Raw genomic sequence first — 18,006 nt, forward strand, 5'->3', positions numbered from 1 at the left:
GATGTGAGGAAGAAAGAAGCAAATCTCATGGAGTGACTGCACCCTATCATGATGTAGCAGCTTTAATTTAGTCAATAAAATGTCCATTTTCCCCAGCCCCTTTTCTGAGGCTGGTGCTGAGCTGCCCAGGGTGCTGCAAAGGACATGAGGAAATGCCTGTAGGAATGGGAAACCGGCTTTGGAGTCAGGATCACACTGGGGCTTATCTGAATCAAAGGGGACACAAATGTTTTTTAAAATGTAATTTTACAGACAGAGGTAGTTCTGTGCCTTTCTTCAGCTTCTTCATCAAGGTAATTCAATTTAATCATCTTAATCAAGTGCTGAGTTTAAACAATCGGCTCCTGCTGATACCAGAGCAGAATGTTGTATAAAGGATGTCTGGTTCCAAAAAGTACTTTTGATTAATGACTGAATGTTGATTATTTTTGCCCCTGGATCCCTGGCAGTGTCCCAGGCCAGGCTGGACACTGGGGCTTGGAGCAGCCTGGGGCAGTGGGAGGTGTCCCTGCCATGGCAGGGGTGGCTCTGGGGGCTGTGGGGGACACTGTGCCTCACTGGGCTGGGCTGCTCCTGCAGGAGCAGCAGCAGCAGCAGCCTGGCTTTGGCCTGAGCAGGGCTGTCCTTGGCTCGGGTCTGACCTTCGGAGGTGTGACCCTGACACCAGAGCAGTGTGAGCTCCAGTATTCCCAATGTCCCTGCCTTGGCCAGGAGCTGTTACGGGTGTGACAGCAGCGATTGGTGTGGGAGGTGTCTGAACCCCTGGGCAGAGCAGTGGCTCCTCGGGGAAGCACATTTTGGGAGTTCTTTTAACCACTGCTGGCTGTGCCTGGAGCCTGTTTTCCTGCAGGGTGTCTGTGGCAAACTCCTCCCTGAGCTCAGCTTTGAGTGGCTCCTCAGGCACCAGATGCATTCCCCTCCGCTGGGGGTTTCTCCATGCCTGGTGCCACAGCCCAGCACTGCTCATCCCCTGCTCTGCCTGATTTCCAGGACACATCTGTACCAAAGCAAGGCAGCTGTGCTTCCCTGTGCCGCATTTGGAAGTGCAATCATCCACATTAGGGTTCATTGTTGCTCTTCTCTTTTTTTCCCCAGCCTTGCAGCGTTCCGTGGCTCTATTGCATTTGGAAAGTTCGGTGTCAAGTCTTGAATCCCAGACTGGGTGAGGCTGGAAGGGCCCACAGTGGCTCCTCTGGTGCCACCTCCCTGCTCCAGCGGGGTCATCCCAGAGCACAGGATTGAGTCCAGACAGGTCTGGAATATCCCCAGGGAGGAGACCCCACAGCCTCTGTGGGCTCTGCTCAGGGCTGGGCCCTGCCCAGGGCAGCAGTTCTGCCTCCTGTGCAGGGCAATTCCTGGGCTCAGGCCCTGCCCGTGGCTCTGGTGCCGCTGCCGGGCCCCGGAGCAGAGCCCGGGCCCTGCCCTGAGCCCTCCCTGCAGCCAGGGACAGCCAGGGCTGAGGGCCCCTCTCAGCTGGGGCTCCTCTCGAGGCTGAGCAGCCTGTGCTGGGCACGGGGATGCTCCAGGCCCTTCCTCAGCTGCGCAGCCTCCGCCGGCCCCGCTCCAGGAGCTCCCTGGCCCTGCTGGGCTGAGGAGCCAGAGCTGGGCACGGCACCCCAGAGGTGCCCCCAGGACTGGGCACAGGGGCAGGATAAGCTGCTCCTTCTTAAACTCTAACTCCATCTTAATTAATCTCCTTTCACAGGAATTGTAGTAATTTCATGAATCTCATCGTGACATGGGCACATCTCCCATGTAATTTATAGAGATTGTAATGATTCATTTGATAGGCATTGTCTGTGGATTTCGGCTCGTCAGGGATCAGCAGAGCTATAATTACACAGTAATTACTAAATAAGTTATTCACAAATTGCTGTGCCAGTGAAAGCAAATAACAGAGCAGTTGAAGAGTATCCAGTGGTGGGCATGTGTTTGATCCGTACAAGGAGTGCGGGGATGGGGGCTTGCTCTGAATGTTGTGGGAATCCATGGATCCATGGCAGAGCCTGCTGGTGAGAATGGCTTCTGTCCTGGAAAGAGGTGTCCGTGCCTGTATTCCAGAGCTGCAGCAGCAGGAGGCTTTCACCTGGGGAGCCCTCCGGGAGGTGGTGGGGTCAGGAATCCCGGTCCCCCCATCAGGGGAGCGTCTGCCTGGGCTGCCACAAGGCCCAGTGAGCCCAATCCCACAGGGACCATCCCTTGGGCCACAAATGGACCACAAACCCTGGGAATTTGGGTACCTGAAGTTCATGTGAACCCTTCCCAGTCAGCTCCCCATGTCCAAGCTGCTGCTTCGCTGTAACTCAGGCAGATTGCTCAGGTTTCTTCTTCTGGTTTTCTGGTAAGTGTAGTGATGAGCTCCCAGTGCCAGAGGGCAGGGATGGATGGGATCTTGGGCAGGAATTGTTCCCTGGGAGGGTGGGCAGGCCCTGGCACAGGGTGCCCAGAGCAGCTGGGGCTGCCCCTGGATCCCTGGCAGTGCCCAAGGCCAGGCTGGACATTGGGGCTGGGAGCAGCCTGGGACAGTGGGAGGTGTCCCTGCCATGGCAGGGCTGGCACCGGCTGGGATTTGAGCTCCCAACCCACCCCACACCAGTGTGGGATTGTGTGAGTTGCTCGAACACCTGCTGCACTTGGGACTTGTCCTGAGCCCTGTGTTCCCATGGCATGGGGGGCTCCCAGCACTTCCCTGAATCAGTGACAGATGAGTCTCTTGTGGCCCAGGAGCTGCACCTTCACAGATGTCCCCTGCTGCATCTCCAGTGTGTATTTTGCCGTATTTATTTCCAGAAATACAGCGACAGTTGTGCAGATTTAAAGAGTGACCTCTGAGAACAGGAATATCATTACTGGGAGTCAGAGCAGTGTTAATCATATGTTTCTGAGCAGGAAAATGCTAACAGATTTCCAGACCTGCATTATTCATGAGCTTCCATTTATCCATATGAATGAGAGACCAAGCTCAAAGGACACAGCCAACTTTGTCACTTTTTCTTCATTTTGTTATGGTCTCAACAGCTGTAAAAATCATTAAAGCAGCAGTTTTCCCTGGAAAAATCTGAAATGGGGAATAAGGACTAGTGAGCAAATAGTGTTTATCCTTTAGAACACAGTAACTTGAACAACTAAATCACAGCGCTGTCTTTCATGTCCCTTTGGTGACATAGACATATCCACATGTATGAAATTCCGTGGGTTTCTCTCTTTGCTTCACCCAAGCTGTGACACAGCACCGGGACTGGGACAGACTCAGGACCAGCTTCCTCGGATCTCTGCCCTCATGGATGTCGTGCTCAGAGCAGCAGGGTCAGGTGTCCTAAACGAAAATGTTCTTTTTTCTCTTCCATGAGCAGAGACATTCCTCTCCTCCACCCATTTTATTTTAAAACAATTTATTTTAATCTTAGAATGGTTTGGGTTGGGAGGGACCTCAAAGCCCCTCCAGTGCCACCCCTGCCATGGGCAGGGACACCTCCCACTGTCCCAGGCTGCTCCAGCCCCAATGTCCAGCCTGGCCTTGGGCACTGCCAGGGATCCAGGGGCAGCCACAGCCACAGGCTTGATCTTTTACTCCATTGCTGGTTCCCACGTGTGGATGGCTCATCCCTGGAGTTTGGGGGTGCCCTTTGCTATCAGAACCTGTGGGACCCTGGCAGATGCTTCGCCTTATGGATTGATGGGAAACCACAACATCTGAGCTGAAATGGGTGCTCAGGCACCCCAGGGACAGCTGGGGTACAGCAGGGAGCTGTCACAACCTTTCCCTTAGCTGCTGGTGGTTAAACAATGGATTTCCCCGTTGGCAGGCAGTGCACTGGGGTCTGGCTGCAGCCCCTCTCCGAGGAATGGGGCTGCTCCAGGTGTGCAGGGGAAGGGAATGTCATAAATCACATCCCCAATGGTGCTTTTCTGATCCTCATTATAGGAAAAATATTGTAAACCATGTGGAATATTTCATAAACACAGCTCCTCCACAGAGGCTGCAAACTGGCTGTGCTTTTTATTGTCTTTTGTTTTTGATAATACTCCAAAGTGTCTTGTAACTGGATCCAGAGTGTGGGGAGAAATGCTTTGGGATTTGGCATCAAACGAGCCCATTGGATGTCCCCTCTCAGGATGCAGAAGTGCTGTCGGAGCTTGTCTCTAGTTGTGGCAGTTACTGTTGCATTGTTTTATTCAAAAAACTGCAATGGAAGCCCCTGGGTGGGAAACTGGGAGTGCTGGGAATCTCCTCTTGCCTCTGAAAGGGCCTCAGTGTCCTGGGAAAAAAGTCCTTATGAGGCTCTGTGTAGGATGGGTGAGTTCTTCCTGCTCTCTGGGACAGGGACAGCACCCAGGGAGCGCCTGGAGCTGGGCCAGGCAGGCTCAGGCTGGAGAGCAGGGAAAGGCTCTTCCCCCAGAGGGTGCTGGGCACTGCCCAGGCTCCCCAGGGAATGGGCACGGCCCCGAGGCTGCCAGAGCTCCAGGAGCGTTTGGACAGCGCTGCCAGGGATGCCCAGGCTGGGATTTGGGGGTTCTGGGCAGGGATAGGGGCTGGAATGGATGATCCCTATGGGTCCCTTCCAGCTCAGGACATTCCATGGCTCTGTGTGTCCCTATGCCACTGGCACATCTGGCACATCTGGCACATCTGGCACTTTGGAGCACAAGCAGAGCTCCTCACTGCTCCACGGACCCTCCCCATGGCCAAACCACCCAAATCCAGCCCAATCCACCCAAATCTACTTTTTCTCTCCCAGGAAGGGATGAAGTCTCTTTGCTTTCCCAAGCCCACGAATCCTTGGCCTGCCCTGGTTTATGTTTTCCTCTGAGTTCTGCTTGCCAGGAGTCTCTCCAGGCACACCTCGGTGGGTGCAGGTGCTGAGGGTCCTTCTGAAACCCCTAAAGATCTCACTGCTCACATTCATTTTTGGGATCTGATAAAATCCAGGATTCATTCAGTAGATTTTTTTTCTTCCTGTATTGCACTTTTTCATTTTTAATGGTTTAGTGCTGTAAATACTGATGCAAAGATGTGCCCTCACATCAGTGGGTATATTTTCCTGATACTCAAAAAGTGGCCTGCAAATGAATGGCTGCTTTTGCCAACATGCATTTGCTGAGGGAAAAGTTCCCTGATTTATTCATTTATTCAAAATAAAGGCAGTCCTGCAAAAGGTAAAGCCTTAAGCATATACCAGTGTCTTATAAATGTGAAGTTGTTGTTAGAGTGAGGATAATTTTACTGCCAAGAGAATCAAATGTGTGACCTTTAATTAAAATATTATTTTGGATGTTTTTAATTAAAATATAAATTTGTCTGTTGCTGGTTCACCCACACACATAACACCGCCCCTCACATTTATATTAAATTAAATCGAATTAAACTAAATTAAATGAAATTAAACCCCATTTTTTTCACACTATAAAATCATTCATCCTACATAAAACATGATGGTTCACTCTGGAACCTATTAAAAAAAAAATAAGCTTTTAGTAGACTGGGGCATTAAAACAATATGTTCAGTATCTTTCTCTGCCTTTCCATGGGAAAATCAAATTCCATCAGAATTTAAGTCAAATTTGAAATTCATCTTATTGTGCTGCCAGCTGAGAACAAGTCTGGGACTTGGGGCTGGAATCCACAGACCTGGAGGCTCTTAGAAATTACCTTCCATTGGAATTCTTTTACAACAGGGCACAAAAAGGTGTCAATAATGTGGTTTTCCACAGCCTTAAAAATACTGGAATATTTCTTGAGAAGCTCCTGCTATCAAGCAAAACAATCAGCTGGAGGTGTAGAGCTGCTGGAGGATGGAGTGAGAGAACTCCCTGGCAATTTCAGAACTTAAACTTCAAGTTCACAATTATTATTTTTTTAAAGTCTCACCAGCATAGAGCTGTTAAATATTTATCATCCTGTAATAAAAGAGTAAACCATTTAAATAAAATAAACCATTACGAGGCAATTAAGGTGTAATAACTCAAACCTGCAGAAAAGCTCTAATTGTAATTGCAAAATATTAAGGGTGAGAGAAAGACACAGAATAAATTAAGGTCACGTCTCTGCCCCATCCACTCACACACTCACAGTTTCCATCCAAAAGATTTATTATGAAATGTTTTTCCATTTTTCGTGGTACTCAAACAGGCTCTGGCTTCCCTAGGCTTAAAGACCTCGATTTCACAATAAATCATTAATCTTTAACAAAGCTGATGAAGCCTGGGGGAGATTAGTTTAAATAAGCCCAGTTAATTATCAAAGGTCATAAATTGAAGCAGTTATGAGGGTTTTTTTAATTAACTAATGAGCTGGTATTTAACTGCCAGTTGTGTTTTGGTCCAGTTATTGATTCCTCCAGGTTGATCAAAGTCCAACAATTGTACTGATGCAGATGGAAATGAAAGCAGCTTTTTGTATTCTCCAGTTGGGAAAAGTTCTCCCTGGGACAATCCCAGCACCCCCAGCCTGGGCATCCCTGGCAGCGCTGTCCAAATGCTCCTGGAGCTCCGGCAGGTTTGGGAATGTGCCCATTCCCTGGGGAGCCTGGGCAGTGCCCAGCACCCTCTGGGGGAAGAACCTTTCCCAATATCCAACCTGACCCTGCCCTGGCAAATCCCTGAGGAGTGACAGAGACCAATGTCATGGGTCAGGGGCTACAGAAAGCAATTAAACATTTCCACGTTTGTGTTGGATTTCCTGCCACTGAAACAGTGAAGAACACTGGGAATTGCATTATAGCGTTGCTTTTTACTCCCAAAACCAGAGCTTAGGCGTGGCTTTACTCACAATAAAGCACATTTTTCATTTTTAAAACCTGTTATCCCTCCAACAGCTTTGATTGCACCAAACACAACGGTTTGGCTTTGGACCAGCTGCAGGGTGATAAAATAAGGTACCATTGTAACAAAAAATGGGATTCATAGCTTTAACTTCAGACCTGGTCCTAGGGATGGGCTGGTGCTGAGCTTGTGCTGGGAGGGGGCTCCAGAGAACTGGAAAAGAGCATCAGCACTGTGGTGCGTGAAATGGAAAGGTGCTGGAAGTCTCGTGGGCAGTGCCCAGCGTGCCGCTGGCTCTGCTGGGAGCTGGAACAGGAGCTGGGCTCCTGCCTGGGTGTGGATGGATTTCTCTGGGAGGCAGAGCCTCTCCTCTCCTCTCCTGGCTGCAGGCACAGACTGAGATCACTGCTCTGTTCTTTTGCTGAGCTCTCCGTGGTCTCTGGGGATAAAAGTTTGGGCTTTGCTACTGAGAGGCTGAGCCTGGAGCATCCCTGGGTCAGTGGCTCTAATCCTTCCCGCTGCAGGCTGCTCCCTCGGGTAATCCCTTCCCAAATTAATCGAGTTTGCTCCTCACAGGAGCTGGGGTTTATTTCAGGAGCTCCGAGGAGGAGCAGCGTGAGCACAGCCAGGCTGGGGAGGTGCAGATCCACACTGGATTTCCGAAGGAATCCGCCCTCCGTTTGCCCCTTTGCTCGTGCAAACAGGGGCTGATGAATCGCTGCCTTCCTAATCACGTACAAGGAGATTTGCTGGGCAAATAATTACAAGTAATTGGCCTCTAGTAAACTAAAAGTCAGGGTTTATTTACTTGCTTGTTTTTACCTGCCTATATCCTCTAATAGCTCCTTCCAGCTCATATTTTTCCGAAGCCTTGGATGTCAGGAAGCCGCGGCTGTGGGTCCTGCCCTCCTCAAACACGTCTGTAATTCTCAGTCCCGCTGTCCCTGCTGTCCTCCCCTGCCTATGAATTTACTGTTGTTTTGACAATTTTATGTGCAAACATATTTAAATCCCTCTGACCTCAGCCTCCTGAGCTGATTGAATTTTGCTTTAACTTTGGTCTGGCAATTTCCATTCCCATGTTTTTATGCAGAATGCCAGGGTTTCAGCTTGTGATAAAACCGAGACAAAACCAGATTTGGGTCCATGCTGAATTTCTCTGCGGCACCTCTGTGAGCAGAGGGGCTTGCATTTCTCTCAAGGTACCTTATTCCTTCACTATATGGTTTAATGGACGTGGTGGTGTTTAATTTGGACTTGATGATCTCGAAGGTCTCTTCCAGCCTTAATGATTCTGTGATCTCTGGGGTCAGGGAGTGCCTTCCCGCAGGTTTGCGGTGGTTCCCTCTCCGAGCTGCGTTCTGGCTTTCCCAGGCATGGCCTTTTTGCAGCCAACGCCTTTTGTTCCCTGTAATTTGCCTCCTTGTGCTGGGGAGCCTTTCATGGGATGGTTTCTCATTTCGGTAAGAGGTTTTCTCTGCCAGCTCTGTTCTGCCTGGGATCAGAAAGGAATTTCTAGATACAATCTCTGTGCTTTCGGTAGAAGGCAGCACTAAATGTCCTTGACATTTAACCTCACCTCCTTGGCCCAGCTGTCTTTAGTGCTTATGTTCGCCAGAGGTTTCCCTTTTGAGGATTAGAGCTGCAGCTACAAATCTGTGGGGTTTATTTTCCCACTTCATTTAAACCCACTCAGCTGCTGACTGTCTGAGGCTGGGTTATTTCCAGCGTTAGATCTGGCTCACCACCCCCAACCAAAACCAATTTTAAGGAGAACATGAGGCTTTACTTCTTCCCCTGACAGCGTGCTAGAGATTGCTGCACACGCATTGCCCCTTCCCCAGCCCAGCAGAGCTGGGCTGCCACACCAGCGCCTGTCACAGCATTTCCCTGGTGCACCAGGGCAGCTCTAGTTTGGAGATGAGGAAAAGTTCCTCCACTGACAAGTTCAGGCCAGGAAGTCAATCAGGGGGTTGGGGCATTGGTGTATTTAGACCTGGGCAGAAATCCCCAGTTTTCCGTGTTTATTTGGCAGCCAGGGATGCTGTGCCAGTATCCCTATGCCCAGAACATTCCCGGTTTCACATTTTTGAGCCACTTTAAACTAACGAGCTGGGTTTGTCTGTCCTGCCTCCCCAGAGGAGGTGGCTCTGCAGGGCACACAGGGTCCTGCACACACACCAGGAGCTGCTGGGCACTCGCTGCTCTTCCTCTGCTTTGGGAAACAAAGCTCCGAAGTTCCGCTCAAGGAGAATTCCCCACTGCAGCCACAGAAATGGCACAGAAAGTCATGGCTTTCCATTAGACTTGCAGATTTTTTTTCCACAAGCACCCTTGGAAATCTGAGCAGTCCTGATACTGTAGGATTGGGGTCCCAGGAAAGTGTGGTACAGATAGTGCCCCTCTCCCCCCCACATCCCTGCCTCCCAGTGTTCCTAAGGAGTCATTAATAAATTTTAATTTGAATGAACCAGCCTAGCATGCTTCTACAAAACCAGCTGGTTTTGTTTTCTCTCTATAGACCTGAACATTTTCATGAATAAAGATTTGCAAAGAATTTTAGAACTTGAAACTAGAAATAGATCCGTCTCTCCAATGCCTTGATCTAATAATGTATTTAAAAATGAGATTTTTTGCAAGAATAATACATGAAATCACCACCTTCGCTTCCATCCTTGATGCTGCCAGGAATCTGTGACTTTATGCTACCTTAAGCACCTATAATTAAGCCTAGATCCCATGTTTCCCAAGGAGACACGATCCCAGCACAATCCCTGCTGGTTTGGGTAGGGTATTTTGCTTTTTAATGAAATATTGTACTGATTGAGTGTGTTAATTTGCCTGATTGTCAGGAAGAATGGTGCTCATCTGCAGAAAGAGGAGCTTTTCCTTTCCTAGGAAGCCACAGTCACGAGGATTGACTCCTAAATTCCCAAGGAAAAGATGCTGTTAACTTCAGGCAGCCATAAAAATAACTTTTGTCATCATTGCACAACACATTTGAGCCAGGCTGATAATTATCCATGAGGAGCAGGATTGGGAAGGTTTGGGAAAAATTTAAGAGCACTAAATCAAATTGTTGTCACACTTTTAAAACAGCCATTAAAATCCAAAATTGAGGGATTCTTGATAGGTTTTTGTTCTCTCTGAGTCTCTTGTTTGACCCCAATTCCTGTTTCTCCTGCTGAAGCCAGGGTTGCTCCGTGCAGGAGCACGCCCTCCTTTCCCAGGGGAACATTTTGGTGGGGGAGCATTTGCTGTGGTGAGTTTCCCTTTTCCCTCGTGTGGAGCTCCAGCAGCTCCTCTTGGCTGGGGACAATCCCCGACGTCCCCTGCAGCAGCCCCGACCCCGGCAGGGCTCCAGGTGTCAGCCAGGCCCTCCCTGTGCCCCTGCCCCGAGAAAGCAGATTTGGGGTTTTCAGCAGAGTCATCCAAACCCCACCAATGCATCATCGTGGCTCTTTCCCCCTTTCCCAACCCACACCAATGTCACAAAGTCCACAATTGATTAAAACTTAGGCATCACTGAAATCAGTTTGGTGTCTCACATATTTCTGTATTTCTGGGTCGTTTTGCTTTCTCTCTGTTAAATATTCTGGGAAAAAGCCTTGTTTGTGCCTCAGCCAGCTGAGCAGAGACCTTTGCAGTACAGAGCCTGCAGAGGATCCTCCCCATCCTTCCTCTTCCTCACTGGAGCCAGCCGCACATCCCTGGGATGCTCCCGCATGGAGAGCACCCTCACCTCCAGCTCTCCCTTCCCAGTGCGCCAGCTGCCGTGGTGGGAAGTGATGTGGGACAGCTGGGATGGACCTGCCTGGCCTCAGCACTCCCCACTGCTCCTGCTTCTGCACAGGGGTAGGAGACCTCAGTACCTGAAACCCCTTTTATGCTGAGGGTGTCACCAACTCCGTGGATTTTAGTGTCAATTGAAAGTGTAACACAGCTCAAGTTCCATTTTACTTTAAAAACGTGGTTTGGGTTCACCAGCACCCACGGTGTGTTTTGTCAAGGCGTTGAATAATTGGTTTAAAGGCTGGAAACATTCATCTGCATTAGCAGAAGTTTAGCAGTTGGGTAAAGAAACTTCATAACTTTTTATTTGGGAAAATACTTGTCTGCTATTTCACTTGGACTCGTGTTTGCACAGTATTAACCTGAAAAGCAGTTGTAGGTGGAAAAAACCCCTCAAAATTGGCCAGGAGCTGGTGTGTGCTCAGCCATTCCCTGCACATCCTGCTTGTCAACTTGCTCCCATTTTTTTTCATTAGTTTCTTGTTATAGTCAAGATATGGTCAATGATCTTTTGAGCTTGGTAATTTTGTTAAACCTTTTTTATGAGGAGTATTGAATTGCTGCATTGAGATGGGAGCTTGCTTCCGTGCAAGATTAATTGGGACTGGTATTTCATTTTGCATAGCACTATTCAAAGCTAATAAAAAGGCCCAGAATAATGAATTCTAAAGTCAAATTATAATGAAAAGCCACAGGTGATTGTTTCATTAGGCTGGATGCAGGAGAACTGTGTCTTCTCTTAACTTTGCCTGTTTGTATTGGTTGCCTGGGGGAAGTAAACAACTTCCAAATGGGTTTGATGTTTCTGAGAAATGTTTTCTTCTGGAAAGACTTCAATAATTAAAAAGATGTGCCTTCTTAAAAGTTCACTGAAGCACAAAACTATTGCTTTAAAACATTCTTTGTTCAAAATTGTTACCTTGACTGATATTCATGGGAGGAAATTGCCTTCAATGAAGTGAACAAAGCCCTTCTCTTAGCCAGGTTTCAGTGCCTCCCCGGAGAAATGCTCGAGAGCTCCAGGGCCAAAAAGCTTGGCCCAGTGGGAGTGTGACGGTGCTGATGGTGTGCACAAAACGTAGGGAAGGAGCAGGGCTGGGGTGCAGCCCCAGGCACAGAGCTCTGGGCCCCACAGCTCTGTCCGAGGCCCCACCTGAGATAAAACTGTGCTGTCTCTTGCATGACTGTTTGCTGTCTCATTCTGTACTTGTCTTCCATGTGTGATTAACTCCCAAATGTTCTCTTTTTTTTTTTCCTTTTCCCTTTTTGTAGAAATTATTGAGCCTACTACCTCTAGTCGTGTCTCAAGCCCAGGTCAGTATCCCCACGCATCCCCGCAGGAGGCTCGGTGCCTGCAGGGCCTCATTGCCATCGGTGCCCGGGGCTGACCCAGGCAGCTGTGTTGTGGTAGTGCTGGACTGTCTCCTCCGTCTTTGTGCTTCCATTGGTGTGTCTTCCCTCCAGGCTTTGTGTCTTGTCCTCTTTCTCCCTGTTTTGAGCAGCCTCTCCCACATCCCTGTCCCTGCCATGGGTCTCTCTCGGCTGTCCCGGTGGGGGTGCGCAGGGCACTGCTCTGCGTGGGCAAGTCCCTGCTCTGGAATCACCTCACCCTTTGAGTCTTTGCTGATGTTGTTGCAAATGTGGATGTTGGTTTGAGGATTTACAGATTTCTCGCTGTCTCATCACTGACTGATTGTGGGATGGAGCCAGGAGCTGTTGTGAGGTGTTTGTGGGAGCTGAGCGCCTCTCCTTGTGCCTGGCAGGTGTTAACAGGTCCTGAATGTTTGTGGTACATCCCCATTTTCTTGGGGATTTCCTGCTGCTTCTCCCCAGCAGGACACCCTCAGTGGAGCTGGTCATAGAAACATGGAATGGTTTGGATTAGGAGGGACCTCAAAGTTCATCCGGTGCCACCCCTGCCAAGGGCAGGGACACCTCCCACTGTCCCAGGCTGCTCCAACCTGGGCTTGGACACTTCCAGGGATCCAGGGGCAGCCACAGCTGCTCTGGGCACCCTGTGCCAGGGCCTGCCCACCCTCCCAGGGAACAATTCCTTCCCAATATCCCACCTGTGAGACAAAAACAAGCAGAGTTTTTCTCTGGCAAAACCTACACCAGATGTGTACTTTTATTTCCTAACTCAGATAAAAAGATTGGAAGGACTGTGCCAGAAAGCCACAGAAAGTGGGGTGATTAAACCAAGTGAGGCAGACAAAAGTGCAGATTAAACCAAGGGTTGCAGAAGGAAAACCAGGCACAGGTGGTTCCACCACCCTCAGACTTACAGGAGTAGCAAGGTTTAAATCTTCAGTGCTTTAATTAAAGAGCTTAGGGAGGCCAAGCTCCGGTGTCACTCGGGGGGCAGAGGTGCTGCCTCCCTGCCTTCCCCGGGCCCCAGGGAGCTTCCCAAAGCTCTCCATCTCCTTAGGGCAGAGACTGTGCTGTGCCAGAGCCACAGCAAACCCTCTGAGTGATGTCTACAGGAGCAGCCTCCATCCAAACCTGCACATGGGGGGGCTGGACTGCAAACAGCTGATAGTGCTTGCAATGAAAGTCCCTATCCTTGGGATTTTCCACAGTTGCCTTGGACTACCAAGGAGTTGAAAATAAGCTGGGGAATTATTTTTGAGTTAACAGAAGCTGAGAGGAAGGAAAGAGTCACCGCTGTGTCGGTTGTGCAAAGTGGTGATAGGAGACCCTCACTCTGTGTGTTGTTTAACTCTGGGGTTTGTAACTCCTGAAAAAGTGCCCTCAGCCTGATGCTGTTCCAAGCTCTGTTCAGGGAAGGAGAGATAATGCTGGGTGGTTGCAGCTGGAATGGACTCCAGTAACATTTCTGGGTTTAATCTCCATCAGTGAGAGCTCCAACAGAGGCACAGTCATTCCTCACTTGCAAAAACTGCTGTTCAAGTAGCACAGCGTTGAGATGTGTTTGAATTCTTGTCTGCATAAATGTGCACCAAATGAGCAAAATTACATGTATTTTTGGGAGCAGGATGGAGATGGGGGAATGGAAAGGCATAGAGCCCTTTAATAATGATCCCTCTCTTAATTCTGAAAGCACGGTGCTAAATAGAGAGGGCTTTTTCCAAACATGAAATTGAGAATATGAAAACCTCTGAACGCAACAGAGGAAAAATTTAGGAATCATTAAAATTGCAGTAGATATGAAACTACATGAGCAAATCCAGCTTTAAATCACCAAGGAAAGTACTCTGAGCTCAGTTTGCAGTTGAAAACCAACATCTGTTCTGCTGAAAGACAACAGAAAGGGGGAGGAGGGTTTAAAGACAGTTCTCAAAATGGTTGAAAATTTAGTATTGAGTCTTTTCTCCTGGAAATGAGCCCTGGTACCAGCAGTGACATTGCATTGAACTGTTCTGTTTGCCTTCCATAATTAAATAACACTGTGATAGTCCCTCTACTTGGCTAATTTTAGCCTGGTAAATAGCTGGATAGTGCCAGCGCTATTGTTACCAAGTTATTCAGCTGCAGAGGCAATGAAAATCTTCCCAGAGTTTCAGGAACTGAGTCCCTCATGTGCTGCAGCATCAGCAGGGAAGGCAGCAGGTTGGGGTGGGAAGTGGTGGCAGAAAGCCTGGGTTATTCGTCCATAGCTGCTTGTGACAGGAAAATTAGATTTATCATAAATCACAGAATGGTTTGGGCTGGAAGGCACCTTAAAATCATCTTGTTCCACCCCCTGCCATGAGCACGGACATTTCTGGCTTTGTTTAAGGTCCTCCCAGGAGGTTTTGGCCACAGAGTCCTTTGGGTCTGTCTGGCTGCCCCGCTTCCCTCATGCAGGAATACAAAACATGGATAATCTGTAGGAACTCATTTTATCCTCGTGTCTCACATCAGCCAGAAGACAGAGCATCAGCCTCCTTCCTGCTCAATCAAGGCTCTGCAGCTAATTAGCTAATTACCACCATCCTTTACCACTTCAGTGCAGCTTCAGGGGATGTTTTCCCTGGAGAAGGACACAGAGCCTTTGTAGGGTTTCAGTACTGAGCCAGAGGTTGTGAAAACACCCCAAAGCGAGTCAGTCTCTGACCGCAGGAGGGTGAGGGAGAGTTGGAGGCCAAGGCTCTCCCAGAAAGGATGGGAAACGACTGACAGGATGTTTGATGTTCCATCATTACTGCTTGAGTTTCCCAGGACCCTCCTTAAAGATCAAACTCAGAAGTTGCTCTTTGTAGAAAGTGAGGAATCTGTAGCAATCCTGGAGAACTTTCAGGATCCCCCCCCAGTTCCCAACAACAGGGTACAAAGCATTTCAGACATTTTTAATGCGTGCAAAGCAACGCCGTGTTTGAGAGCCCTGGTGACACATTTGTGCATTTCTCTACTGGAGCCCTTTTCGGTACATTTGGGGATTTACTTTCCTCATTTGAAGTGACAGTGCTTCAAGCATGTGGAATTAGCTGCAAAAGTTACAAAATTGGGGCCACCGTTGGTATCTGTTTTGTCAGCCAGCGCCAGGAGCCGGAGCTCCTTACAAATCTTTCCTCCTTCAGCATAATTAGTTCACAGGTGGTGTCTTGAAAAGCCTTTGAAGATGTTGCTGAATTCTTAATGCTGACTAAACAAGTAACTGTGACAGGTCAGAGAGAATAATTGAGGAATCTTCTTTAATTAATGATTTCACATCTTATGAAACACTTTTATAAAAATTGGAGCTGGAGAGAGAAGGACCTTAAGTTATTTAATTTTCTCAGGAACAAAAGCGTATGTTTAAATGAGCACTTGGGCAGGTTGGACAACTCCTTGAACTTCAGTTGCTTCTCCCTGCTCTGCCTTTCTGCACATCTAACACATTTAATGTGCCACAATACCAAATAATACCTCATTTCAAGCAGGCTCTGTTTGTTTCATGGGAAACCTGCCAACCCCTCCAGTTTTTCTCCTCTTATGCAGTTGCAAATCCCATTTAAATCAATCAGTGAATTTGTGTAAGGAGAATCTGCAGGGCTGGACTCTGAATTCGGCATTTCCAGTGCTCTTTCTGGCCATTAGTTCTGTCTGTTCGTGAGGAAAGCACCACGTTCCTGCAGCTGGAGGGCTCTGCGTGTGAGAGGGAGACATTGGCGCAGCAAACTCTGGAGCAGGGAAGAGCCCTGGGTCAAAAGACAGAGCCAGTTGTGCTTCATCAGCCAACACCCCACTGTTCTTCCTTTTCCCTGTCTGTGGAATTCCTTCCAAAACACTAAACGAGCATGAAAAGGTGATCCAGATTTCGGGTTAACAGGCCCTGGATCATTGCAAATTTAACTTCTAAATCCTGTTAGGAGCAGATGTGTGTTTGTTCTAAGGGCTTTTAATGCTTGGCGGCCACTTTGGTGCCTCCCAAACAACCCACCTGGGAAGGAAGGCAGAGTGTCCCATCTCCATCAGCTGATGGTGAATCCCCCTCCAGCACTCAGTCCCAGATCACCAGAGGTTCTTAGCCCCAGCTAACAGATATCAAACAGATAGAGGGTTACCAAGCCTTGCTGTGAGTAGTTTGGCCTCAAACAGGCGAGTATCTCTAAAGAGAAAATACCAATATATTAAACCTCCTTGTTAGTCGGCTGAAAGCTTTATGTTCAGAGCACATCGTGTGCATTGCTGCTGCATTTCAGAACCCAGGCAGGTGTGAAATTCCAGCGTGGCTCCCCGTGCCAGGAGAAGCTGGTTTCTGTATTCAGCCAGCTCCGTGCACCTGCACCGTTAATTCCATGTTTCTGTGGGAACCCGCGGCTGAGCGACACCAGCCCGGGAACACTGGGAATTATATCCCGTGGGAAATAGCTGCCTTTCCGTGCTGCAGTCACCTGCTGCTACAAACAGGTGAACTCTGTGTTTGTAAATCATCCGGTGAAGGCACATCCTCCGAGTGAATGTGTGGAATTAGGTAAACATTTCTGTTTAAGCTGAACGAGTGTCTCAGGGTGTGCTCAGTGACATTCAGCGTGTTCAGAGCCTGCATCATCATTCCAGCAGAATGTTTGAACACACTAAATCATATTATTCGCTGCTTGCTGAAGAGATGCATTATTTAATATCAAAAGAGCTGCTTTCTGTCAGCTGAAAAATAGGACTAGAACTAGGTCGTTTTTAGTCCATTGGTTCCCACTCTCTAAGCTGGCATGTAAAATAAAAAGAATGTTTTTTTCCTGATGCTGTATTGCCTACAAGCCTTCTGTCAGTGGGGATTTCAATATTAATAAGTTTTCCCACGAATATGAGAAGCCCACTTAGGAGAAGAAGCTGCTCTGAGAATCCTGAATACTTTACAATATCACACATTGATCACTTGGCTGGAATTTCACATTTTAACCAAGGAGTGCTTCTGAGAGCTGCCAGGAAAGCAGAGCAGGGCCAGGTGTGAAATGGCTTCTGGAGGCTGTGAGAAGGGTGGAGGATGTGGAAGGTGCAGAGACGCTCAACCTCCTGTTGTTGCTTTCTCCCACTCGCGCGTTTCCTATTCCGGGATGAGCCACGGCTCCCAGGCTCCCTGGGCAGCCCCAGGTTCCTCCCTGTCTCTGAGGGATGCTCACCCTGGATGGAAGTGCTCAGCCTCAAGGGATCAGTGTCCTTGGTGCTGGGGGTTTATCAGCATCCATATTAATTTTCGGTTTTTGTGGATGGGATCAGCATTTGTCAGGTGTGAGTGTGTTGTGGGTAGGAACTCCAGCATGGAAACCTTGGGAACATGGGGAGGGATCTTCCCAGTACAGCTCGAACTTCCCACAGTTAAAGGGGTTTAAAACACAGCTATTCATAGAGTCATGGAATATCTTGAGTTGAAAGGGACCCACAGGATCATCCATTCCAGCTCCTGTTCCTTCACAGACCCCTCAACACTCCCACCTACTCTGGGCATCCCTGGCAGCGCTGTCCAAACGCTCCTGGAGCTCCGGCAGCCTCGGGGCCGTGCCCATTCCCTGGGGAGCCTGGGCAGTGCCCAGCACCCTCTGGGGAAGAACCTTTCCTGATCTCCAGCCTGAGCCTGCCCTGGCCCAGCTCCAGCTGCTCCCTTGTTCTTTATCCAACCTATTTACACCTTCCACGAGATTGAGACAAGTCCCAGCTCTGACTGAGAGAAGACAAGCAGGAGACTCCAGAATGTGATTCACCAGCAGGAAGAGAGCAGTCCGTGTTTTTATTTATCACAGAAGGATATGTTTTAAGTGAAGGTTTGATCAGCCAGAACTGGCTGGCTACAGGAATTGTACAGGAATAAATATGCATATATCCATCTCGATGAGACGGGTGGCCATGTGCAGAGATTTAAAATGTATATAGAGCTGTGTATCCATAACTTCAGGGAGGGCCCAACTCTGCGTGGAATATGGAGAAACCTACAGCTACAGCTGGCAGGGAAGGATCTGACAAACTTGGGTTGTTGATAGAGGGAAGGCTTGGGGATTAGGGGGCTTGTCAGAAAAAGCCTGTTTGAAAACTCCA

The 18,006-nt window shown here is 48.7% G+C and overlaps 1 protein-coding gene across 4 annotated transcripts in view; it reads left to right on the plus strand.

Annotated features, from left to right (window-relative positions):
• The window catches only part of NEGR1 (neuronal growth regulator 1), a 191,288-nt gene that overhangs the window by 154,981 nt on the left and 18,301 nt on the right, over positions 1-18,006 (plus strand). For 2 of the 4 annotated variants that reach the window (XM_019291630.3, XM_039556362.1), the window contains exon 7: positions 11,827-11,868. The exons of the other annotated variants lie outside the window; for them this stretch is intronic. In XM_019291630.3, coding sequence (XP_019147175.1) covers positions 11,827-11,868 — 42 coding nt within the window. The remainder of the gene's footprint in view (positions 1-11,826; positions 11,869-18,006) is intronic. 4 annotated transcript variants of the gene reach the window in all.

This window comes from Corvus cornix, chromosome 8 (assembly GCF_000738735.6).
Source record: "Corvus cornix cornix isolate S_Up_H32 chromosome 8, ASM73873v5, whole genome shotgun sequence".
In the NCBI taxonomy this organism is placed as follows: Eukaryota; Metazoa; Chordata; class Aves; order Passeriformes; family Corvidae; genus Corvus; species Corvus cornix.